The 27,485-nt window shown below is 38.9% G+C and overlaps 1 protein-coding gene across 1 annotated transcript in view; it reads right to left on the bottom strand.

Annotated features, from left to right (window-relative positions):
* Nucleotides 1–27,485, bottom strand: part of DLGAP2 (DLG associated protein 2) — a 1,098,241-nt gene that overhangs the window by 220,217 nt on the left and 850,539 nt on the right. The window contains exon 4 of the mRNA XM_049904665.1: nucleotides 3,073–3,138. Within this exon, the coding sequence (XP_049760622.1) occupies nucleotides 3,073–3,138 (66 nt within the window). The remainder of the gene's footprint in view (nucleotides 1–3,072; nucleotides 3,139–27,485) is intronic.

Raw genomic sequence — 27,485 nt, forward strand, 5'->3', positions numbered from 1 at the left:
TAGGCCTTTCTTCCATGTAGCTACTGGCTGGTTGTGAACTGTCAACCTTTAGGTTAGTAGTCAAATACAAACCACTTGTGCTACCCAGGTTCCTCCTCATTCCTTCACCTCTCGAAATTTGACTTGTACTTCAGGACTTGGCTAAAATCTGACTCATTCCTGAAATCTTTCTTAACACTCCCAAGAAGGCACTCACACTGTCTACACTCACCAAAACCAGGGGCATTGTTTCATCCAGGCACTGTTTACTATGAACAATGCATGTCTTCAATAATGATTGAATATTTCATTAGTTGCTTAACACTGAAGAAAAAAAAAAAAACCCAGTGTTTTTCATCTATATGACAAAAACAGACTTAATTTTGCACATGACTTTTTATCATGTGCCAAACATAGTATTATTATCTAATTTCATTCTTATATCAGTTTGTGAGGTAGAGGCAATTATTATCTCCATTTTCACAGATGAGTAAACAAAATCTTAGAGACTTTAAGTAACTTGTGAAAAGTCACAGAAGTTGTAATGGAAATGTCAGAATCAATGCCCAGGCATTCTGGCCTCTCAAACACAAAATTAGTGGTAACATACAGAATCTTTTAGCTGTACACAGATTGTCATAATTTATATTTACTTACTTTTGTTTTCAATTTAATGTCAAATGAAATCACTAGATTTAATTTAAATGCTATGTTCTAGTTTAAACATTCATTCAGAAAATAAACTATCTCCATCAATTTTAAATAGTTTTCATCTGTTTGCATGAGTAGTTTTTATATGTATCTGTGCTTTCCTCCACATTAAAAGAAAAAAAATTAATGCTGAATTATAGGCATCTTGGCTCAATATAGTGTTGACATTATAGCCTGAAGTCCTGTTCCTCCTCTTGGAAGGGACTCCTCCCACTAGTTTCCTCATCAGTAAAGAAGGGGTTCAGAGTTGGAGATTTCCAAGATGACTTCTAGCTCTTAAAATCTGTGGCTCTCTGTTTAACCTTGGGTAAAGGACAGTGACAGGCATACAGTATCAGGGTATAGGAAACACAGCACTTACCCATTAGCTCACTGGGCAAATGTTCTACTCTTAGAACTTACCAGACTTAAATATAAAGTGACTATATTAGGTGGCCATTAAAATACGTGCTCTGCAGAAGGCCAGCAACTTTCCATTCCTTCATTGTTCACATCCTCTGAAAGAATGTCTGTTTCTACATGAACAGTTATCACCACCAGTGAATAATAACTTTGCTTAGGTCAAACAGATAGTTGGGAACACCACTGATTTCATTTAGGCAAGTATTTTCGATACAGCCTGTGAAAAAGGAATTCTGAGGTATAAAGTGATTATCGCTGGTCCTTATTTATTATAATAGGGATTAAATAAGGCAAATCTATACTTTTGCAATAGAAAAGCCTATCTAAGTAGAGTGATTGATCACTGATTCCAACACTATTAATAGTCCGGAGCACCACAGCAATATCAACCCATGAGGATTGCCACCAGGTGAGATGGCATCTAAGATATCCCTTTAATAGCGGGAATGTTTCAAGCCCCAAATTCCTGACACAAAAACATGGCTTAAAGATGAACATTTCTTATTTATTTTGGCATTTTCACCTAACTCTAAAACAAAAACAAAAGAACAAAATCGGTACAAAGAGGAAGTGGCATTATAATCACAATTGTGATACGAAGAATTTTCAGAGACAGTACAAAAGGGAGGTGAGCAACTTCCAACGTCTCAGTGAAACAAAGTCAAATGTGTCATTATATTCATGTGGAAGCCTCTTTAGACACACCTAGTAGTGAATATTTGCAGTGACGCAGAGTTTTACCAGGGAGAAAAAATAAAATAATGTATCATTATTCAAATGGAACTGTCATTACTCCTTTCTAATGAGAAATAAATAAAAAAAAAATTAATTTGTGTATTTCCAAGAGAAGAAAGCCATGTTTAGAATGACAAGCTAGAAACAAATTCAGAGCTCGACCACATTGGAGAATGTCATTTCTTTCCTAACAGTCTTCATACTTTTAAATTGAAAAGCAAACTCTTATTGGCTGTAATTCTTTTTAAAAGAAATCACAGCTTTCTATTAAGTAGACCCCTTCAATTTTCAGTATTATTCTTTTACCTAATCAAGTGAGCAAAAGGTTCATAGGCTAAAGGTCTGAAATAAGTTAAGAAGAATTCAAATTTAATTTAAAACAAACTTACGATCCATAACACAGTTCAAAGAGCTATAACAGCATATGAGTGTTAGCAACTTGAGAAGTAGGCTGAAAATATTTTAGGCTAGATAATCACCATGTTAGACTGAAGGGAAAGAACCTGGAACCACTGATAGGTTTTCTTTTTCCAGTTACAGTTTGACATTGATTTTATTCAACCATTTGACGTTGAGTTTATTCAACATTTCACGTTTCTAAAAGAAGCACTAGCCCCTTTTTATGGAAGCTTAACTCCATGTCAAGTGACTAATGGCCAAATATGACATCACTATATTGTGTCTGTGGCAGCATAAAAATAAGATTTCCACATGATTTTTAACTAGCACTGGGGAAAATATGACAGTAATTCGGAGCTCCCTTGGAAGGAAGCACGTAATTTGCACTCAGCGGCCAACCCAGAGTATATGCTGGGTTTGCATAGAGAAATCAGCCATTTTATGGCAAGAAACAGAGTTTTATGAAAAAAGTGCAAATAAAGGCGACTTTCCCATCCTTAGATTTACTTAGTACAGTTTATATGTGAAGGAGAAAAGAACAGAGGGATGGTATGACATTTGTAGACATGTATCATCCGCACTAATGCCAGGGTGACCGGCAGTAATCCTTTCCTCATCTACTGTTCCCATAGTGTTGATAAGCTACTACTAAAAAACAAAAAAAAAAACCCTTTACCGTATTTTATTTAGTCTTTATTGGGACATTCCCTAAAATCAAACATTTGCTTAAAACATTTTTTTGTGGGACGTTCACCAGTTACTGGGTGTGCAGACTGTCACTCAAACCAGGAGAGCGTCTGGTTACATCTAATCTCTTCAATAACCAGTGCCGTAGCTGTACTCTACCTAGTTCCTCCTCTGCCGGCCCTGGAAAACTGATGCCCGGCTGGGCCAGATCTCCGCCCTCTTCCTCTGCAAAGACAGAAACAAAGCGACTCTTTAATATCTTTCTGGTGAAGGCTGCAGTCATCCCAAGTGTATCTTCAAAACTCTTCACCATAAACTCTGAAACAGGAGGAACACTTCCATAGTTCTTCAGAGGTCCCTGCCCAGAGCCTGGCATCATGTGCTGATAACCTCTGGAATGACTATGGGTTTTAGAGGAAAACAGCAGTGTAATGGCAGGTTCACCATGTGGGTACCGAGGTAATGATTTACACAGCGCCTCCAAACGGTGCTTAGTTTCACATTTAGTTCAGCTTCAGATATATTAGCCTTTGTCTGCATTAGAACCGTTCTGTAAATTTAGTCCCACTGCTATTTCCCCTGGCTACTTCCAGCTAGCTGAATCCCACAAGAGCACTGCAGCAGCCATGAAAAAGACTTTCTTTATTGTCTAGAAATTTTAGACGACTCGATGCCTCATTCAGCAATATTCAAAGCCTGCAGTTACCGTTTTAATGCTTAACATTAGTTCATACTAGGTCAACTTTATCCAAAACACCAATTTCATTTCCTTCTATTGGGAGAACATGTCAGACGACTGCCACTGATTCGCAGTAGTTCAACCTGCTTATCATGCAAAAGCAGACTCCAGTTTCTTAGAGCGACATCAACGGGTGGCTGTCAAAACACTGTCTCTCCCTGTACAAACGGGGCAAGAGAGGCCAGAGGGACGACCCGACTGGCGTTTTTATCCAGCTAGCCCCTGGAGAGTGGTCTACAGGCTCTCAGTCTTGGAGAGCTTCACTCTCCAGGCCTGGTGATCTCCACACGTGCTCCAGATGGCGTTTTATGCATACTCTGCACTACAGGGACGTTTCTGTCCCACACAGCCTCTACAGCAGAGGGTGTTGAGATCTAGTCTGAATACGTACATACTGAGTTTTAGAGAAGGAATCTTTTGGAGATACGTTTAATACATATTTCAGCTTTTGGCACATATCCCCTAGATCTAATTATATATTTAGACTCTAATCATGTCTTTATGCATTTATGCAGGCTTCTAATATGGAAGAATAGGCTTTGAGGTAACATCCTACATCTACAAACTTCTTGTATGAAATATCATTAACCATGCAAAAAGATTCATTTGAGCACATTATGATCAAACCTACTTAAACATTACTATCACCGTCTTCAATTCTGCAAGTTGGCATCCTATTGCTTACAAAGAAGAGCTGCCATCTTCAGTAAGTTTGGAAAAGTAAAGAAATGAAGATGGCAGATTTGGTGGTGGAGGGTGCTATGGCAGTGATGGTCTTGTCTCATGTAAATCTGAGTCTCCCAGTCACTGCTTTTTAATATATATACTAAATACAAATATAATACAGTATATATATAATATTTATCTAAATTAAGTATTTTACAAGACTATTTAAATTATTTACTATAATCCAACAGCTCCCCATTTTTGCATGGGTAACAGCACCTTTAGGATGTATTTCTCTCCCCAGTGATCTCCCACTAAAGCCGGTCCATCAAATGACCACATTAAGAATAATAGGAAATGAAAGAGGGATATGTTTTCATTTGTTTCGAAATATAATAGGCAGTTCTAATTAAATACAGTCTCTTATTGGTTAGTTTCCATGGAGACTAAAGTCATATGGCCAATGTTATTAACTGGAAAGCAGAGTCTACATTAGTTGTGTTAGAATGGCATTAAAGGGATAAACCAAAACAACACATCCTTAATCTCAGATCTCATTTGTTCTCCTTGGTTTAAACACATGTATACACAGGAAAGAATACCAGCTTTAACAGGTGAATTCGAACGATGAATTAGAATTACAGGTGTGAGAGCTCAGCCAACAAAAATGCCAAGACACAAAGAAAACGGAATACACACATGGAGCTTAAAAAAACTGCCCATTTCACATATAGCATACACTTAGTACAATAAGCCCACAGCTTTAAGAGAGGAACACATATAATTATTCTGAGAACAATACTCCAAGGATGACGAGTAGGTAGGTTTGAAGGTCAGTGCTGAATTTTATGAGTAGACATGATTAACTGCGTAGCTTACCCATGTTCTTGTAGTTTATCAGATCAAGTTAAGGTGAAGCCTAGGTACAACCGTTCAAAGTTAAATAATACAAAATCGGTTGAGGGTAAATACACTGAAAGATACCATTTTTTGTTTTCCCTCTTCGCCGACAAAGCTTCATTCAGAGTGTTTACTGGTATAATTAATAGCTATAATCCTTCTGTACCCAACAAGACTTTTTATTTTTAGGTTAAATTTTGTACTTCCATCATATACCTAACAATAGTCCAAAATATATATCCAGGCTGTTCAAACTTACAGGCAGTGTGTATGCGTTCGTCTTCTTCGCATCCTTAGTGCCTAGTACAATTAATGCTAAGAAATCTTTGTGGAATGAACTGAATGAATGAAACAATGGATGCATAAGCCCATCTTGTTTGTCTGACATCTCACAGGTTAAATTACTATCTCAGCGATGGCAGGGGCCAGACTTGGTAGCTCTACTGCAATTTCCCAATATTAGTATCAGCTTTTCCAAGCTCAATAAGTGCCTCCTGAAATGTAATGGGTCAGAGAGGAAACTGAAAAAGAAGAGAATTCAAAAATATCCTAATACAGTATTTTACGTCCTTTACATATTCTACAACAGGAATAGAGATTAAAGAAAAAGTACTTAAACGCTTTATGAATGATCTGTTCATAAAGGTCTGAAATAATGTGAATAAAATCTGTCCCTATCTAAGCTTATACATGAAAACTCATTATTTCCGTATAGTTCCCTCTTCTGCCCAACTCATATTAAGGAAAGAAACTATTTTGCTCCACCAATCTTATGAAAGACAAGCAGCCTAATCTAAAAAGTAGAATTTGGCTGCTGTAGTGGAACAATAGCTATATTAACGAGGCTCTTAGACATTTTAAAATTGGATGAACAGAAGCTTCCTTTACTTAGCCTCTTTATTTTCCACTCTCCAAACTAAATACATCACAGCCAGGAGAGGCCAGCGACTGGAGAGATTGTATGTGTGAGATCAATCAGTGCTGTAAAATTAATAGCACCTACATCTGCCATCATGTTCACATTTCCATCATGTTTTCTTGGCCAAAAAAAAAAAAAAAAAAAAAAATAGAAATGTGCCTTAGACTGAAAAACTTTGGAAATCAGCCACTTACACATTTGAATGCATCTAATGAATTTCTGTCTCCACTAGAGAAACACAGTCTTTAACTGTTGCGGCTTTTGATGGGATTTTCCTTACTTCAGACTGCTCACTTTTAATATTTTCCGGCTGAATTCACTTTATGAATTATTTTTCTTATATACTGGAGATTAATGATAGCTCTGCTTCCTAACGTGTGACCCAACGGTGCTGGAAGCCACCTCTCGGGTGAATTGTAATCAGGCCTTTTTGCAGTTGTGTGCCGTGGGGCTTCTTCCAGGAGCCGATCCCTAATTCTTTGCATGCAAAGGGCTTCTCGGAGATACAGCAGTAGCACTGTCATAGGTATAAGGAGCATCAAACTCCTTTTGGTGTAACCAGAAGAGTACTGGCCTGGCAATAACAAAACATGTAATATGGGGAAGATTTTCTAATGTCTCTGGATTTACCTGAAAGCTTCAAATAAACAATCATCCTGCACTCCCCTGATCCCAGAAGTTTATGAAGACATCTGAGATGATCCTTGCCACTACTAATTAAAATATAGGGCATTATTAACCATTCCATAGGAATATATATTTTTTTGCCTTTACTTGCTGTGTTATGAATTGTTTCAACTTTTGTAAGTTAGCTCAAATTCCCTAGGAGGGAGACTGAAGACAGGGCATTCTAGGGTTAGAAAAACAACAGGATGCTTTTTCACAACCAATCCTCACAAACACCACCCCAAGCAGTTGCTACTCTGTCACCTTCCAATGCGGGAAATGAGGCTCACAAAGGCTAAGTGTGTTATCTAAGGTCGCACAGTCACAGGGCAAGTCCATCTGGCTCCAAAACCCATGCTTTATTCTTTATCGTCTCTGTGATGCTTCCGTGGAAGCTATAAATGTGTAACATAGAGAAGGTTCTACCTCGATGTTCCTTCATGGAGCTTTCTTGGACCGATGATGAAATGCGTTAAAAATCCCTGACTAAAGAGGTAGATGCCCCATTCTTCTCCATATAGAAGAAGGGCATCAGGATTGGAGAAAGACTCATTAGCAACCTACGTTATGCAGATGACACAACCTTGCCTGCTGAAAGTGAAGAGGACTTGGAGTACTTACTGATGAAGATCAAAGACCACAGCCTTCAGTATGGATTATACCTCAACACAAAGAAAACAAAAATCCTCACAGCTGGACCAATGAGCAACACCATGATAAATGGAGAAGAGATTGAAATTGTCAAGGATTTCATTTTACTTGGATCCACAATCAACACACATGGAAGCAGCAGTCAAGAAATCAAACAATGCATTGCATTGGGTAAATCTGCTGCAAAGGACCTCTTTAAAGTGCTGAAAAGCAAAGATATCACCTTGAAGACTAAGGTGCGCCTGACTCAAGCCAAGTATTTTCAATCATATCACATGCATGTGAAAGCTGGACAATGAGTAAGACCGAAGAATTGAGGCCTTTGAATTGTGGTGTTGGCAAAGAATATTGAATATACTACGAACTGCCAAAAGAACGAACAAATCTGTTTTAGAAGAAGTACAACCTGAATGCTCCTTAGAAGCAAGGATGGTGAGGCTGCATCTTACATACTTTGGACATGTTGTCAGGAGGGATCAGTCTCTGGAAAAATTCTTGGCAAAGTACAGGGTCAGCAGAAAATAGGAAGACCCTCAATGAGGTGGACTGACACAGTGGCTGCAACAATGAGCTCAAGCATAACAATGATTGTAAGGATGGCTCAGGATGGGGCAGTGTTTCGTTCTGTTGTGCATAGGGTCGCTATGAGTCGGAAACGACGCGAAGGCACCTAACAACAACATCAAAGAGGCAGAAGAGATGATAGAAATGATTTCAGGCAGGTGAGTGGCAGATGGGCCATACGACCCATCAGGTAGACTAACTTCCAAGAAGAGATGAAATTTTCATGGACGCCTGTGGAATTTTTACTTTTTATATTTGTAAAGAGGAACCTCTGTGTGGTGAAAACAGTTAACACACTTGGCTGCTATAGAAAAAGATTGGCAGTTTGAGTCTTCTCAGAGGCACCTTGGAAGGAAGTCCTGGCAATCTATTTCCAGAAAATCAGCCACTGAAAATAGTACGGAGCACAGTTTGACTCACATGGGGTCACCATGACTCAGAATTGACTCCCCGGCAGCTTTTTTTTTTTCTTGTCTTTTTATTTATAAAGAAGGCTTGCATTTCAGGATATCTCTGAGAAAGGTGCCGCTAGATGGCTGTGAGCCTGCATTCTGTAAATGGTCCTAGGTGTGAGAATCTGCAACATTTTTCTGTGTTGACAGAGCATCAGGCTCACCCCTTTGCTGCTAGAGGGCGCTTCGAACATACTCGCAGGATCCCACAAGGACTTTCAGTTGCTGCAGACCCTGTCATGTGCTTTGCAGATGTAGATGTAAGCTATTTAACATCAGAGATTAACTGAATTAACAGAGCTGAATTTGGATAATTGGTGAATCACAGCACTCATCTGAGGACACTAGAGACATTTAACATGCCAAGCAAGCAGCCCTGCTGGGACGGAAATGAGAACCTGTGGATACAAAAGCGAGCAGCTGGGACTAGAAGATGAGAAGATGTGTGATCTGTTGTTCTGAGAAGCAGCAGACACCTACTTCACTGTGGCTGCAGACCAAAGGCGGAGCCTTCCATAAAGGAGTGTCCTCAAGAGTGCACAGAGCCAAAGATTTGATGTTAGCACAGTGGCTGGAAAAAGGTTTGGTTTTACTACACTGGTCTCACATGGCCAACTTACTACTAACTCATGGAAACAGGTTTTTAAACTTCATTTAGAATTGTTCTTCAGTGACTTTCTCAGGAGCCCTGGTGGTGCAGTAGTTAAGAGCTACTACTGCTAACCAACTGTATCTATAAGACAGGTGACATCATAGTCATTTCAACTACCTTGGCTAGTTCCTGTGACCCAGGATGGCTGAGATTTTTCAAGTCCATGATTCTGAGGCAGTATTGTGGAATGGAAAGAGAAAGAGCTTGGTCTGGTATTTCTGCCATGTAACATGGGAGAGTTACTGAACTTCTCAGCTCCAACTTTCTCATCTTCAAAGTGTAGATACTGACCATCTCATACGGTCTCTGGCATATCACAGGTATTCAACATATTGCTCCACTCATCTTGCTTTCCTCTTTCTCTTACTGGATATAATTTACAGAACTTTACTGGTGTCAAATTGGGTTCCTTTTTTAATCTTGAAAAGCGAAGTTTTTCACCAAAGCTAAAAGATATTTTCTACTTATTTACCTCCTACTGTGGGAGCCCTGGTGGCCCTTTGGTTAAGAGCTCAGCTGCTAACCAAAAGGTTGGCAGTTCAAATCTACCAGCTGCTCCTTGGAAACCCTATGGGGCAGTTCTACTCTGTCCTACAGGGTGGCTATGAGTAGGAATCGACTGGACGACAACAGGTTTGGGTTTGATGGTTCCTGTACGTGTATCGTTTTGGAGAATCAGCGAAGGAAAGTGATGTGTGTAATAATTTATGTGTATATTTGCAAATATTCATGCCTCCATTACCTCATTGTATTTCCCCAACCACCCTGCAGTTATGCAAAGAATTATCATCTCTTGTTTGATGGATGCAGGAAACATGGCTGATAAGTACAGAGATTCTGCTGAGAGCCAAGCCTCTGACTTGTAAGTCCAGTGCTCTCTGCACTCCGTTGGGTTTCAGCATTTATTTGAGGAGTCTGCATTTAGTGACTTTGTATCTTTAAGAATATGCCCAGGAAGGAAGCAGAAGCTATGCACATGTTCCATCTGTGGGCTTTTAAATTCTTTTAGGTACAAGTACAATTTATATGTTTTGAGGGGGAAGAAGTTTTTAAGCCATGTTAACTTGGAAGCAGTAATAATAAACAGCTATGATTTCAAAGGAGTAGGTAAAAGGAAAAAGCAGTATTTATAAATGAAACAGGAAATTGCTCATAGGAAAACATTGGATTTCTTTGTGTAAGAGAATGCAATATTACCATTACTTCATAAAAAACCAAGAAAATGAAATGACAGGCTTTTCTTGACTGTGTTCGCGACTTGGTAGCATGTCCTGCTCCGTGCAGCATTATTTATGTGCTGATTCAGTTTCTCCCCACTGCTTCCCTGTGGGGAACGGGAGGGCAGATACCATTTCTCCGGTTTGACATAAAGGGCCAAGGCCCACAGAGGTTAAGTGATTTGTTGACAGTCCTCACTGGAATAGTGATTTCCATACTGCATTTGTAAGTAGCAGAATCTTTTTTATCAAGTAAAATCTATGCAGAACACTAAAATAAACAACAGATAATGGCAGAGCTGCTCTGGAAGAATTGAGATAAAAAGGCAAATGAGGTGGGGGTGTCCAGCTTTCCATCCCCTCCAGTGGCATCTCCCTTGGTCCCCCCACAGCAGCGTTGCAGAACCCCAGTGCTGCATGGAACAGTTTGCAAACACTATCTGAAGACTTCCCTGGGGAATACCTGAGTAAGATGGGAGGGTCACTTCCCTTTGGTTTCTGAAGTGGACATTCACATCACTGACTGCTGGTACAGTATTTTCTCATCTGATGTATGTTTTTCCTCACAATGAGAGCAGAATCTGAAGCTTTTACTGCTCAATCAACATTTCAAAACTTGTCTAACATGACCAAAGGCTTTCCCACCCTGTGCTCAGCAGCATCTCTGGGTCTTCCCTTGGGACCACCACCACCTGTCACTGTCCAGTCAATTCCATCTGTTCCACTCCGTTTCCTTGATGTCCCTGCCGAGATGTGAGGCTGTCACCGTGGCTGGTTCCCACTTCCCCTCTTCCCCACCAGTTGTTGCTTTATTTAATCTACCTAGTTCTACTTTCCCACTTCAAGTTCCCTCAGGCCCTGCTCAGATCCTGTTCAACCTTACCTGACGGCTGAATCTCTGCTAAGCCGTGGCTTCTGGCTTAGCGTGTCCCTCTCTGGATGAAAACTTTTTGTTGTTTCCCAAGGAACTCTACCTATGACCTATTTGCAGGAGATGGGGGGAGGGTGGTCATGAAGCTAAACATTTTTATCTGTGAAATATGCATAAAATTTATGCCTCTGGAACCTTCTTGTATTACTGTATCAGCTCTCTCTCCTTTATTTTCCATTGTATTTTTCCATCGTATTTTCTGCGTAGCATGTAGGTCTTCAAGTAGAATAGAGTGAACCCGAGGGTCTGGGCTTTGTCTCAATGCCCCTGTTTTAACTGGAAGACGACCACCTGACTGGACATCAGCGAGACAAAGGTTCACACCGGTCCCTATGTTTCCCGACAGCGTGACCCCGATCACGCAGCTCAGCTGCTCTCAATGGCCTCTTCCTTACCGATAGAAATACCATGGAACGGCCACTTCACTGAGTCATTCCGAAGGTACAAAAACCATCTAGAGACTGCTTAGCACAGTCCCAGGCACCAGGTGCCAATCCCAGGCACTAGGTATGACGAATGGAAGCTATTTTTGGTATAGACAATCAATGAACTCAGTTCACTGGAAAGAGCAATTGACAAAGTTTGGTGATCTGACAGTTTACCCAGTTTCTAGATTCTTTCCATTAAAAGTTTACTTTTAAAGAAAGCACATTCAAGTCTAAATTTTAGTCGTTTTCCTAATGACAGGATTTGAAGCTTGCTTAAATTAAGGATTCATTTCTGCTCTGTTAGGACAAAGACATTGATTGGTTTTAATGTTAGCTTCCGCTTCCATTTCATTCACAGCTGTGCCACCAGCCTGCATTCAGCCACTGTTGTAATGATTGCTAATGGCTTTTCTTTGAGAGCGATAGAAATGCTCATCGTTTTATTTTGGACCAAGGATAAAGTCTCAGCAGAAGTTGCCCCTTAAGTGTGCAGAATTTTCACTAACACTTAATGTCACTTAAATTGGGCTAAGAGAAAAACTCAAAATCACCAATGAAACCACCTCACTCAACTAAGAATGACAATAAATGGTTCTCTCTCAACACAGGTGGGAGCACAAACTCATTAAAGTAGAGCATCAGCTTTCAACTCAGCACCGTGTGTGAGTTCCTTCCACAAGTCTTGTTTCCAAGCTTTGAGTGTCTCATCAACTTAGAGCTAACTGTGGTGTAGTGGTTAAGAGCTTGGCTGCTAACCAAAAGGTCAGCAGTTGGAATCCACCAGCCTCTCCTTGGAAAAGCTATGGGGCAGTTCTACTCTGCCCTATGTGGTCACTAAGAGTGGGAATCTACCAACAGCAATGGATTTTCTTGGTTTGGTGCATTCAAATAAATTATAAAGTCATCTTTCAGAGGAATTCAGTTATGACTAAAAGCAGTATAGGCTTAATTTTGAATTTCTCTGAACTGAGAAGAAAAATTAAAAACTGCTAAAGTGAAAAAACAGACTATTTCTTATTTATATCTGAAAGCTTCAAGACAAAATTGTATCTGTCTGCTGTTAAACTTGAACAGTATTCACTTCAAAAGTGACATTAATTATATTTTAAATAATCTTTTACATTTAAATTCCATCTGAATATATTGCTAAATCCTTTGCACTCCCATCTGTATTTAATTAGGTTTTATACCAAAGTTTCCTTGATGATAAGTTCATCATGTTTACACTAAAAATACTTAAAGAGAGAGGAAAGGAATTTTACAAAGCCTAGGAAAATCTGGCCTTCATCACTCAAGTTACTGCTGCTCACAGATCAGAGTAATCAACGCTGAAATCGAATGTGTTCTGTCAGGCGTGCTTCTAACCCTCACTCTATTAGGATCCCCTGGGTAAGCTTACCAAATAAAATAGAGGGTGCCCAGTTAAATCTGAATTTCAAATGAACAATGAATACTTTTTTTTAGTATAAGTAAACCCTATGCAATATTCATTGTTTATCTGAAATTCAAATTCGACTGAGTGTCCAATATTTTCATTTGCTAAATCTTGCAGCCCTGCTCTTGGGGACCTTTTAGAAGAATGGAGATGCTCATAGCCTATGCCCAGATTCCAATTCCATTGGTTTAGGGTGGGGCCCAGGGTCAGTTTATTTACTAGCTCTAAACAAACAAACAAAAAACATTGCCATTCATTCAATTTCCACTCATTACAACCCTATAGGGCAGGGCAGACCTGGTGCAGCTGGTAGATTTGAACTGTCTACCTTCCAGTTAGCAGCTGTGCTCTTAACCACTGTGCCACCAGGGCTCCTTACTAGCTCTACAGCTAAATTGGTGGTTCTCAACCCTACCTGCATTAATAGACTCACCCGTAAAGCTAGTAAGGTGAGTATATTATGCAGCTAGGACTGAGAGCCAACAATTTAGAGGAACAAGCAATTTATCAGAGCCTCCCATTTGGCCTATTCTCCCTCCAACTAAAAACAACAGTCATGGCCATACAACCAACCCACCCAAGCAATCCATGGCCAGTATTTCTCAGTCTATAGCGAAGGCAAGCGTTATCCTACATTTTGCAGACACCCTTCGGAACTACGAACTTTAGATGAAAACAGGGAATGAAATTCTACTTACCATTCTTTCCCAATTTCTCTGTTATACCTCATGCTTTCTGGATAGAAACTTTTCTCAGACATTTCAACTTAAAAATATGTTCACTTTCAAACACTCTTTAATTCTTTATTTGGAGTATTGTCTTCGTATTCTACACTTGATGAATTACTGCCATTTAATTTGCTTCCTCATTCTCCATAGAGAGGACTTCAACCCAAAGCTTAAGGTGCCTTGACTTGGCAGGAATAACCATGGCTCCAGTCATCACCGTGCCTTTTCCTAGATTTCGTGCAATGGCTTTAGGATAAATAGTGATGTTCTATTATTTTCTTTAAAAAAATTGACAATACTTGGATTTCAAATATCCAATTAAAGCAGAATGGTTAAGTAAATTATGGTATAATCATAGCATAGAATGTTAGAGAGCTTTTAAATGTTTTAGAATTTCTAATATAACGTCAAGTGAGAAAAGTAGTATGCAAACTGTGTTTACTTCATGATCTAACTGTATTTACTTCATGATCCAAGTTTTGCTTTGAAAAAAAGGCTGGAGGCAGCTTACCAGGATGTCTCTGATTGGAGAAATATGGCTAGTTTTTATTTTCCTCTTTAAATTTTCTGTGTTTTCAAATTTTATTCAATCAGCCCGTATGTCTTTTATAAGTAAAAAAAAAAAATTATATATAAAAAAACCAAACCAAAACAAAACAAAAAAACCTCACCATACCCTTCTCCTTCTGTTATTCTTAAATACAAGAGTCATCCATTCGCTATCTCTGGACATTTTCTTCACTCACTGCAATTACTTAATCTCAGAGAAGGGAACTCACGTTGTCTGAATACATAAAATAAGACGCTATATGCATGTTCGTTTTACAAATCAGAACACTGAACATCAGAGATGTTAAGCAATTAACCTAACATCCCACAGCTACACAGTGCAAGTACTAAGATTAGAACCAGGGTCCTAAGCCTGAGTCCAGGGTTCATATATCTATACATATGTGTGTACATATATATGAAACCCTGGTGGGGTTAGAGCTATGGCTGCTAACCAAAAGGTCAGCAGTTTGAATCCAGCAGGCACTCCTTGGAAACCCTATGGGACAGTTCTACAGTGTTCTATAGGGTCGCTATGAGTCGGAATGGACTCAATGGATATACATACTTTTTTTTTTTTTCCTCTAGTGCTGCATTTTGTCATTAGCTGCTCATCTGTTTGCCTGAATTGTTGTCACCCAATCTGGCTTATGCTGGGTAGCTGATTAGGATCAGTTCTTGGAAAAATAATGAGGTGATAAAATGAATACCTGGCTCTATGTTTATTTGGCTTTGAGCATCTTTCTTAGGCTTTCATCTGCTCATTCTCCTCTTTAATCAACTTTCAGCATCAAAATCTGAGCTCAGAAAAGAGATCTACCAAACTTATTCATACTAAAGGGCAAATGAATCCCAAAAAGCTTTTACTGAAAACGTACTGTGCACCAATTTCTGTCCTGAGGAATACTTTGTAGCTTGAAACTACCTGTGGAACTAAATAACTGTGACATCATCATGGAATATTCTTAGCAATTATGGAAATTCCTTTTACAAATAGGTCAATCTATGTATAAATGCTATTGTTGAATACCTGCTGGCTTTAATACACACAATTTCACTAATTCAACAAGTATTGGTTGATTCGTCAGTTCCCTGGGTGGCACAAACAGTTTACACTGGACTAATAACCTAAAACTGGACTGTAGGAAGAAGATCGGGGCATCAAGATTGGATTAAGACTCACTAATCACCTGTGTTATACAGATGACACAACCTTCCTTGCTGAAAGTGAGGAGGACTTGAAGCACTTACTGATGAAGATCAAAGACTACAGCCTCACTAGGGATTACATCTCAATATAAAGAAAACAAAAATCCTCGCAACTGGACCGATAAGCAACATCATGATAAATGGAGAAAAGATTGAAGTTGTCAAGGATTTCATTTTACTTGGATCCACAATCAACAGCCATGGAAGCAGCAGTCAAGAAATCAAAAGACGCATTGCATTGGGCAAATCTGCTACAAAGGACCTCTTTAAAGTGTTGAAAAGCAAAGATGTCACCTTGAAGACTAAGGTGCGCCTGGCTGAAGCCATGGTGTTTTCAATCGCATCATATTCATGTGAAAGCTGGACAATGAATAAGGAAGCTCAAAGAAGAACTGAAGCCTTTGAATTGTGGTGTTGGCAAAGAATATTGACTATACCATGGACTGCCAAAAGAATGAACAAATCTGTCTTGAAAGAAGTACAACCAGAATGCTCCTTAAAAGCAAGGATGGTGAGACTGCATCTTACATACTTAGTACATATTGTCAGGACAGGTCAGTCCCTGGAGAAGGACATCATGCTTGGTAAAGTACAGCATCAGCAGAAAAGCAGAAGACCCTCAACTAGATGGGTTGACACAGTGGCTGTAACAACAGGCTCAAGCATAACAACGATTATGAGCATGGCGCAGGACCAGGCAGTGTTCCCTTCTGTGGCACATAGGGTCGCTAGGAGTTGGAGCCGACTCGATGGCACGTAACAACAACAAGAACAATCACCTAAAGGTTGGTAGTTCAAACTCATTCAGCAGCACTGCAGAAGGAAGGCCTGGCAATCCACTTTCCTTTTTTTTTTTTTTAGAGCCAAGAAAACTCTGTGGAGCAATTCTAGTCTGTCACACGTGGGGGTGCCATGAGTCAGAACTGACTTGGTGGCAACAGTTATCAGGCACTATGACGCACAGTGGTGCATAAGAAAGGATCCAGGCCCTCAAGTAGCCTGCAGTCCTGCAGGGAAATTTACATATAAACAGATGAGTTCTGTGCAATGAAATAAGTTCTCTCACAGACATGCGCATCAGTGAGAGGTGATCATGCTGTGGTATGGATTAGTTCACTGACCGTGCAGGGAAAACTACTTTCAAAATACATTTTTTAACTGTAATAGCACTATTTAAAATTTATTGGTTTTAGTTGTTATACATAAATGAATAAGGTTAATCAATTGATTACCTAAATATATGCATTAAAATATTTCATAGTCAAAATATCATGTTTATTATTGTTTTCCAAAAGAAAGCAACTTCAAAAAATTGATTTGTGGTTTGTTGTCTCACAGCCTGCCTCTCTGTAAATCCTCACTCCAGTACTAAAAACTACTTAGCCATAAAAACGAATTTTTGATATATATCCTCAGGCCTAGCCATTATTCATTTATTTCACTTGGGATATTAATAAAAATGAGTAACATTTGTTAGAAAATGACAGATTAACCTGGTTACCTACTATTCATTGACAAGTCATGCCTAAGGCATCATTCTTTTCTTGTCGTCGTTAAATACATCACACACATCACGTTTACTTGCAGGAAACTAAATCAGTACAAGGTTTTAAGGCTGCACCTAAATTGCAATTCATTTTTAAAGCCCTCAAATTGCAGATTGATTTTGGTTCAACAAATGATGTCGTCTTTGACCTGAATCTTAACCAAAAAATGATGGTGTCAGACCGTGGCAGCTTGGTCTGCCCCAATATGGTTTCAAGCTATCAGCCTGGCTGAGATCTGGGGGTTACTCAGCGACATTAGGATAGGGGAGACAAAAATTCAAAACAGAGACTGTTCTAGTTTTCCCATCTGTTAATGTTTCCCAAGATTAGCAACTGCATACATTTTAATGCAATTTTAGCAACACAAACGCGTGATTCTTACATTGCCAAGCTCGCTCGCAGTGTATTTGCCTTCAGCAATTTATGTTTTCTATAATGAAAAGTCCTGGCAATTCCACTGCATTTGGCATAAGCTCTTAGATACTATTCAGAGTTGGAAAAGCAAGATAAATAGTACTGTATTAATGATGCTGCCCTCCCCACATGTTTGCAAGCTGTACCTGCACTGATACTGATTTGTTACTAAGGGAATCTAGCACATTCCCTTCCCTAGTCTCGGAATGTGCCGAATAGGCAATGCTTTAATAGAGGATCTTTTTCTTTCTCTAAGGCAAACCACTTTCAGAACCCTTTAAAACATGACAGACTTAATATACTTCAAGATGTAGGCCAGTCCTTTCTAAATAAGAGGGATCCAAAGATTATACATCACTGAACAACCTCCAGGAGCTTACATTTTAAATTTTCTCCTAAACAGACTTCCTGGCTCCACCTGTCTTGGCTGTCTTTTACAAATGTTATTTGAGCACAGGAAATGCATGGCTTCCCATCTGCAATAATTCGAAGGCTATCTTGCTCAAATCTAGATGGATGCACTTTCTAGCTTGTGTGATTGTGGGCAAGTAACTTAAGCCTCAGTTCCCCTATCTGTAAAATGGGCACAGTAACATTAATTTCAAAGGGTTGTTTTAAAAGATTAAGTGAGAAAAACCTATATAAAATATCTTGGCAGGGTACCTGGCACTTAATACACATTCGACCTGAGTTTCCTTTTTCCTCTTCCTTATTTTTCCATTAAAATTCATTAAAATAGCTCTTGGAAGAACAACAGCATCTTGCATCTCTCACAGGCTACTGCTTTATTAATTTCTCTAACTTGAAAGCTATGCAAGATATGAGGGTGTTTGCCAGAGTACATGGGGTATCTAACGAGGGTCAGGAGAAGCATGAAAGCTGGAGAAGAACATGAAAAGGGGAGTAAAAATCATGAAGATAATGGCTACTTATTTTTCTTAATTTTCTATGGAGCACCTTTAATTCTTTTGTCACCGAAAGGTAATTAAAAAAATTTTTTTTTCGATGATGTGTTTTCAGTATTGGAATGCATGCTTAATAATTAGGTGTTTCCCCTGGTGGCACAATGCATAAGTGTTGGCTGCTAATCAAAAGGTCAGCAGTTCGAATCCACCAGCTGCTCCTTGGAAACCCTATGGGGCAGTTCTTCTCTGTCCTATAGGGTCGCTATGAGTCGGGATCTACTTGACAGCAATGGGGTTTTTTTTTTTTTTTTTGGTTTAATACATATTTTGAGAAATATGATCTAGCAATACAACCTGCCAATGAGGCAAGTGGCACTTCGGTGACACCGATCTGTGGTATGGTATTATGCCACTAAGAACTAGGAAGATAGAGGATTGCTGACGCCTTCCATTAGGTTACACGAGGAAACTCTGGTTTTCTAAATATGGTAGCAAAAAACCAAAACAAACTCATCAGGGTTCCCTAAATATCACACAGGCAAGCCATAATTTATGCTTGCAAACCTTGTCTTACAGAAATAAAGAAAAAAAGGCTAAGTTTACAAAACTAACAAATCCAGGAAGCATCACCTAACAGAATGCTCAACCAACAAAACAATGAAGCTCCAGCTCCCATCTGCTGAAATTCACACATTTGAAAAGGGACCCACCTTGATGCTAAACGCATTAGAACTTGAATAACGCCTTACCTCTGATCATACTGTTCAGGCCAATGGTAACGAGAGGGTGTGCTTATTTTGTATTTCATCGGTAAAATGCCTCCATAGTCTTACCACATCCATCTTTCAGCATTTTAATTTAAGAAGAGACAGGGATATGACAACTCTGCTGAATTATTTTAAGACATATTTAAGTTGGGACATGCAGCCTTTTCTTGCAGTTAAATTTCATTAACTGTCTGTACTCTAAGAAATATTTCTTAATTGAACATATCACTTAAATACATCCTTTCCATCCTTCTCTGTCATATAAAGAGCATATCGTGACAACTGGAAACCTGGTGGCGTAGTGGTTAAGTGCTACAGCTGCTAACCAAAAGGTAGGCAGTTCGAATCCACCAGGTGCTCCTTGAAAACTCTACGGGGCAGTTCTACTCTGTCCTATAGGGTTGCTATGAACTGGAATCTACTAGAAGGCAATGGGTTTGTTTTTGGGTTTTCATGGCAATTAGACCTCTAAACTGATTTATATAAATTTTGAATATACATGATTTCCTTTTAAAACATTTTCTGTATTTGAATAATAAGTCCTGAATGTGCTCTAAGGTGGAAAAACTATAGAAAAAAAAAAAAAAACCCAAATCTGCAATTCATTAACTGCATTTATAGCATAGAGCAGGTCTGGCTAATCAACCTAATCTAAATTATACTAAAAAGCTTATCAAAATTATCTGGCAAGACTAGAGAAGAGGAAGGCAAAAATAATTTTGCTGAAAAATGACAGGGCAACTTCATTACAATCATCCCAATTTCCAAGCTCATTTCTGAAGCTTCCTTTCAAGGCATATTCTTAAAATGTCCACATAATTCTCTACAGTTCTGTAAAAGGGACCCCGGAAAGGTCTGATGTTAATGTATAATTTTCACCCTCCATTTATTCATTCTCATCAAAATTTAAGAAAACATCTCATTACTGACATTGCAGCCACTGTGGCAAAATAAAGTTCCACCAGGGCAGACAGGAGTGAGGAAAACAGAGCAGAAGTCAGAGAGGATATTATGATGAATTGCTAAGAGATCACATCTGTTTTCTGTTGCCAGGAGACATTTTGATCCATTTTGATGACTCAGTATGAGAGGAAGTGAAAGGATCTCAGAAGCCATATAATGATCTATTACCACCCCCATTCCTCATCTGTTATGGTCAGTTGGGGTGGGTTTAATTTTTCATTTATCACCCATAAGACTTTATGAACTATCAACATGCATATATGTGTATCAAATGCCATTGCCATTTTAAACAGAAATTCCCATCCAGCTCCTAACTCAGGCTCCCCGCTCCCGTCTCAATTAGTTTTGCCCAGCTGGATCTGCAGGACAAACTTCTGATTATTCCAAACTGATCTGAATCTCCTTGGAGTGTTCTGGATGAGTGTTTTGGACTCTCACCAAATGATTCATCTCTCATGGTCAAAAACTTATGGACCCATGAAGTGCTCTTGAGGTCATCTAATATTTCTTTGGGGCAGAAACTTCTACCTGTAGGTCTAACCTACCAGGTTTAGAATTTATCTTTTACCTTTGTTAAGCATCTCTGGGCAATGAGGATTTAGGAAAACTCATTTTTAGTGTCTTAAAATAATCACTATTGAAGTTTCCTTTTCAATCAGAAATATTGGATTCTGGAGCAAAAGAAATTGTTCTGAATTTAAAAATATCTTCAAATCCCACATACCTTCACTCATATAAGATTTTATATAATTAATGTAACTTCTCCTCAAACTGTCATGTAGCCCCAGTGCCAAACTAAGGAGACAAAATATCCACATAATCGTGAAGATGTCTCTGTTTTCTGAAAGCAGGGTTATTTAGTGTCCTGCCATGTAGACACTGACATCTTCTTCCTGATGAAGACAGGCTTGATTCCAACAAGTGTTGAGTCTTGGTAAGGAAATACATGTTTTAGGTGACCAGCAAGTGAAGTTTCCTTCCTGCTTCTATTTCTAACGAACTGTGGTAGGGACGTGTATGTGACTACGGCAAGTAGCCCAGCAATCAGTCAGCTAAGATTAGAAGCATGAATAGGACACGTAATAATCAACCAATTGTGGCACCCTAACACGTGGAACCCTGGTGGTGCACTGGCTAAGAGCTACAGCTGCTAACCAACAGGTCGGCAATTCCAATCCAGGAGCCACCCCTTGGAAACCCTATGAGGCAGTTCTACTCTGTCCTATAGGGTCACTGTGAGTCGGAATCGACTTGATGCCAATGGGTTTGTTTTTTTTAACATGAGTTAAAAGAGCCCTGGTGGTGCAACAGTTAAGCACTCAGCTGCTAACCAAAGGTTAGCAGTTTGAACCCATCCAGTTGCTCTGCAGGAGAGAAACTTGGTCATCTGCTCTATAAAGATTACCAAAACCAAACCTGTAGCCTTCGAGTCAATTGCAACTCATAGCTACACTATAGGACAGAGTAGAACTGCCCCACAGGGTTTTCTTGGCTCTTTAAGGGAGTGGATTGCTAGGTCTTTTTTCCCGAGAAACGGCTAGTGGGTTTGAACGAGGGACCTTTAGGTTAGCAGCTAAGCACTTTAGCCACAGCCTAGAAAACCCTATGAGGCAGTTCTACTCTATCACATGGGGTCATGATGAGTTGAAAACCGACTACATGGCACCTAACAACATGAGTTAAATTTTCTGAGCCAGTTAAAAAGTCAGAAATTTTTGATTCATCTTCAAGAAAATAAAATATATTCTAATTTTGACTTTCTCATCCAAAGATTTTTTTTGTGGAAGATTTTCCACTGGAATGAAAAGTATAAATATTTCCCATCACTACTTAAGACTGGTCTATGAACTGTTGCATTAATTAATCCCTTACCAAACTATTTTGTTTGTTTTAAAGTAATTGTACACCATCCATTAGGAAACAAACAAAAATGAGACCCTTTAGTTTTTCTTTTTTTATTGTTCTTTTCTTTTGTTAGGATAAACTGTGCTTATTTGGCAAACCGTCTTTAAATGATTTAATGGGCCAATGAGATGATCAAATTTTCCGTGTATTTGCTTAAATATTATCTTTCTTTCCTGGTAGAAGTTGTTGTTTTAAAGCAAAACATGTGTGTGCATGCACACCCTGTCAACAGAGTTGTTGCTTAGTAAAAATATGATAATGAACACAGTGGAAGAAAGACTGAATCAGCCCTCATAGGTTCCCCATCTCTCATTCTTTGTCTTTCGAGGAAATACAGAGGCAAATTCACTTAAGCCATTTGTGGGATCCAAAGCGACACAAAAGCAAAAACAGACGTTCGGAGACTCCAAAACTCTTCTTTGGACCCATATTGCTTATTGTATTATCAAATAAGAGCAGGAAGAGAGAGTCTTCTCTTTCAAGGCAGTATGTCCAGACGAGACCAGTTGCCATTAATTCTGATTCATGGCTACCCAATGTGTGTCAGAATAGAACCATAGGGTTTTCTTTTTAGATTTTTATTGTGCTTTAAGTGAAAGTTTACAAATCAAGTCAGTATCTCACATAAAAACTTATATACACCTGGCTACATACTCACAATTACTCTTCCCCTAATGAGACAGCCCGCTGTCTCCCTCCTCTCTCTCTTTTTGTGTCCATTTTGCCAGCTTCTAACCCCTCTACCCTCTCATCTCCCCTCCAGGCAGGAGATGCCAAAATAGTCTCAAGTGTCCACCTGAACGAAGAAACTCACTCCTCACCAGCATCCCTCTCTAACCCATTGTCCAGTCCAATCCATGTCTGAAGAGTTGGCTTTGGGAATGGTTCCTGTCCTGGGGCAACCGAAGGTCTGGGGGCCATGACCACCAGGGTCCTTCTAGTCTCTGTCAGACCATTAAGTCTGGTCTTTTTATGAGAATTTAGGGTCTGCATCCCACTGCTCTCCTGTTCCCTCAGGGGTTCTCTGTTGTGTTCCCTGTCAGGGCAGTCATCAGTTGTAGCCGGGCACCATCTAGTTCTTCTGGTCTCAGGATGATGTAGTCTCTGGTTCATGTGGCCCTCTGTCTCTTGGGCTCGTAATTACCTTGTGTCCTTGGTGTTCTTCATTTTCCTTAGATCCAGGTGGGTTGAGACCAACTGATGCATCTTAGATGGCTGCTTGCTAGCATTTAAGACCCCAGATGCCACTCTTCAAAGTGGGATGCAGAATGTTTTCTTAATAGATTTTATTATGGCCATTGACTTAGATGTCCCCTGAAATCATGGTCTCCAAACCTTTGCCCCTGCTACACTGGCCTTTGAAGCATTCAGTTTATTCAGGAAACTTCTTTGCTTTTGGTTTAGTCCAGCTGACCTCCCCTGTATTGTGTGTTGTCTTTCCCTTCACCTAAAGTAGTTCTTATCTATCATGTAATTAGTGAATACCCCTCTCCCACCCTCCCTCCCTCCCTCCTCTCATAACCACAAAAGAATATTTTCTTCTCAGTTTAAGCTATTTCTCAATATCTTATAATAGTGGTCTTATACAATATTTGTCCTTTTGCAACTGACTAATTTCACTCAGCATAATGCCTTCCAGGTTCCTCCATGTTATGAAATGTTTCACAGATTCCTCACTGTTCTTTATTGATGCATAGTATTCCATTGTATGAATATACCATAATTTATTTATGCATTCATCGGTCAATGGGCACCTTGGTTACTTCCATCTTTTTGCTATTGTAAACAGTGCTGCAATAAACATGGGTGTGCATATATCTGTTTATGTAAAGGCTCTTATTTCTCTAGGATATATTCCAAGGAGTGGGATTGCTGGATCATATGGTAGTTCTATTTCCAGCTTTTTAAGGAAGTGCCAAATCGATTTCCAAAGTGGTTGTACCATTTGACATTCCCACCAGCAGTGTATAAGTGTCCCAATCTCTCCACAGCCTCTCCAACATTTATTATTTTGTGTTTTTTGGATTAATGCCAGCCTTGTTGGAGTGAGATGAAATCTCAGTGTAGTTTTGATCTGCATTTCTCTAATGGCTAATGATCGTGAACATTTCCTCATGTATCTGTTAGCTACCTGAATGTCTTCTTTAGTGAACTGTCTATTCCCATATTTTGCCCATTTTTTAGTAAGGTTATTTGTCTTTTTGTAGTTGAGTTTTTGCAGTATCATGTAGATTTTAGGGATCAGGCGCTGATCAGAAATGTCATAGCTAAAAACTTTTTCCCAGTCTGTAGGTAGTCTTTTTACTCTTTTGGTGAAGTCTTTAGATGAGCATAGGTGTTTTATTTTTAGGAGCTCCCAGTTATCTCGTTTTCTGCATTCTTTATGTTTTGTATAATGTTTATGCCATGTATTAGGGCTTCTAATGTTGTCCCTATTTTTTCCTCCATGATCTTTATCGTTTTAGATTTTATATTTAGGTCTTTGATCTGTTTTGAGTTAGTTTTTGTGCATGGAGTGAGGTATGGGTCTTGTTTCATTTTTTTGCAGATGGGTATCAAGTTATGCCAGCACCATTTGTTAAAAAGACTGTCTTTTCCCCATTTCACTGTTTTGGAGCCTTTGTCAAATATCAGCTGCTCATATGTGGATGGATTTATGTCTGGATTCTCAATTCTGTTCCATTGGTCCATGTATACGTTGTTGTACCAGTACCAGGCTGTTTTGACTACTGTGTCGGTATAGTAGGTTCTAAAATCAGGTAAAGTAAGGCCTCCCACTTTGTTCTTCTTTTTCAGTAACGTCTTATTTATCCGGGGCCTCTTTCCCTTCCATATGAAATTGGTGATTTGTTTCTCCATCTCATTAAAGAATGTCCTTGGGATTTGGATCGGAATTGCATTAAATGTATAGATTGCTTTTGGTAGAATAGACATTTTTATAATGTTAAGTCTTCCTATTCATGAGCAAGGTAGGTTTTTCCACTTATGTAAGTCTCTTTCGGTTTCTTGCAGAAGTGTACTGTAGTTTTCTTTGTATAAGTCTTTTACATCTCTGGTAAGATTTATTCCTAAGTATTTTATCTTCTTGGGGGCTACTGTAAATGGCATCGATTTGGTGATTCACTCTTCGATGTTCTTTTTGTTGATATAGAGGAATCCAAGTGATTTTTGTATGTTTATCTTGTATCCCAACACTCCGCTGAACTCTTCTATTAGTTTCAGTAGTTTTCTAGAGGATTCCTTAGGGTTTTCTGTGTATAAGATCATGTCATCTGCAAATAGAGATACTTTTACTTCTTCCTCGCCAATCTGGATGCCCTTTATTTCTTTATCTAGCCTAATTGCTCTGGCTAAGACCTCCAACACAATGTTGAATAAGATTGGTGATAAAGGGCATCCTTGTCTGGTTGCCGATCTCAATGGGAATGCTTTCAGCCTCTCTCCATTTAGGGTGATGTTGGCTGTTGGCTTTGTATAAATGCCCTTTATTCTGTTGAGGAATTTTCCTTCTATTCCTATTTTGCTGAGAGTTTTTATTACGAATGAGTGTTGAACTTTGTCAAATGCCTTTTCTGCATCAATTGATAAAATCATGTGATTCTTTATTTACGTGGTGGATTACCTTAATTGTTTTTCTGATGTTGAACCATCCCTGCATAGCTGGTATGAATCCCACTTGGTCATGGTGAATTATTTTTTTGATATGTTGTTGAATTCTATTGGCTAGAATTTTGTTGAAGATTTTTACATCTACGTTCATGAGGGATATAGGTCTATAATTTTTCTTTTCTTGTGGAGTCTTTACCTCGTTTTGGTGTCAGGGATATGTTGGCTTCATAGAATGAGTTTGGTAGTATTCCGTCCTTTTCTATACTCTGAAATATCTTTAGTAGTAGTGGTGTTAACTCTTCTCTGAAAGTTTGGTAGAACTCTGCAGTGAAGCCATGCGGAGCAGGGCTTTTTTTTTGGGAGTTTTTTGATTACCTTTTCAATCTCTTCTTTTGTTATGGGTCTGTTTAGTTGTTCTGCCTCTGTTTGTGTTAGTTTAGGTAGATAGTGTGTTTCTAGGAATTCATTCATTTCTTCCATGTTTTCAAATTTGTTAGAGTACAATTTTTCATAGTAATCTGATATGATTCTTTTAATTTCAGTTGGGTCTGTTGTAATAACGCCCATCTCATTTCTTATTCCGGTTATTTGCTTCCTCTCCTGTTTTTCTTTTGTCAGTTTGTCCAATGGTTTATCAATTTTGTTGATTTTTTTCAAAAAGCCAGCTTTTGGTCTTGTTAATTCTTTAATTGTTTTCCTGTTTTCTATCTCATTTAGTTCAGCTCTAATTCTTATTATTTTTTTTCTCCTGGCGCCTGTGGGTTTCTTTTGTTGCTCTCTTTCTATTTGTTCAAGTTGTAGGGATAATTCTTTGATTTTGGCCCTTTCTTCTTTTTGCATGTGTGCATTTATTGATATAAATTGGCCTCTGAGCACTGCTTTTGCTGTGTCCCAAGGGTTCTGATAGGAAGTGTTTTCATTCTCATTGGATTCTGTGAATTTCTTTATTCCATCCTTAATGTCTTCTCTAATGTCCAGTCTTTTTTGAGCAGGGTATTGTTCAGTTTCCAAGTGTTTGATTTCTTTTCTCTGCTTTTCCTGTTATTGATTTCCACTTTTATGGCCTTATTGTTAGAGGAGATGCTTTGTAACATTTCAGTGTTTTGGATTCTGCTAAGGCTTGCTTTATGACCTAATACGTGGTCTATTCTAGAGAATGCTCCATAAAAAAAAAATACACTAGAAAATAAAGCATAGTTGGTTGCTGTTGGTTGGAGTGTTCTGTATGTCTATGAGGTCAATTTGGTTGATTGTGGCATTTAGATCTTCCGTGTCTTTATTGAGCTTCTTTCTGGATGTCCTGTCCTTCACCGAAAGTGGTGTGTTGAAGTCTCCTACTACAGTTGTGGAGCTGTCTATCTCACTTTTCAATGCTGATAGAGTTTGTTTTATGTATCTTGCAGCCCTGTCACTGGGTGCATAAATATTTAATATGGTTCTATCTTCTTGGTGTATTGTCCCTTTAATCATTATATACTGTCCTTCCTTATCCTTTACGATGGATTTAACTTTAAAGTCTATTTTGTCAGAAATTAATATTGCCCCTCCTGTTCTTTTTTGATTGTTGTTTGCTTGATGTATTTTTTTTTCCATCCTTTGAGTTTTAGTTTGTTTGTGTCTCTAAGTGTGTCTCTTGTAGGCAGCATATAGACGGATCTTGGTTTTTAATCCATTCTGCCACTCTCTGTCTCTGTATTGGTGCATTTAGTCCATTTACATTCAGGGTAATTATGGATAGGTATGAATTTAGTGCTAT

The sequence above is a fragment of the Elephas maximus genome, chromosome 12 (assembly GCF_024166365.1).
Source record: "Elephas maximus indicus isolate mEleMax1 chromosome 12, mEleMax1 primary haplotype, whole genome shotgun sequence".
In the NCBI taxonomy this organism is placed as follows: domain Eukaryota; kingdom Metazoa; phylum Chordata; class Mammalia; order Proboscidea; family Elephantidae; genus Elephas; species Elephas maximus.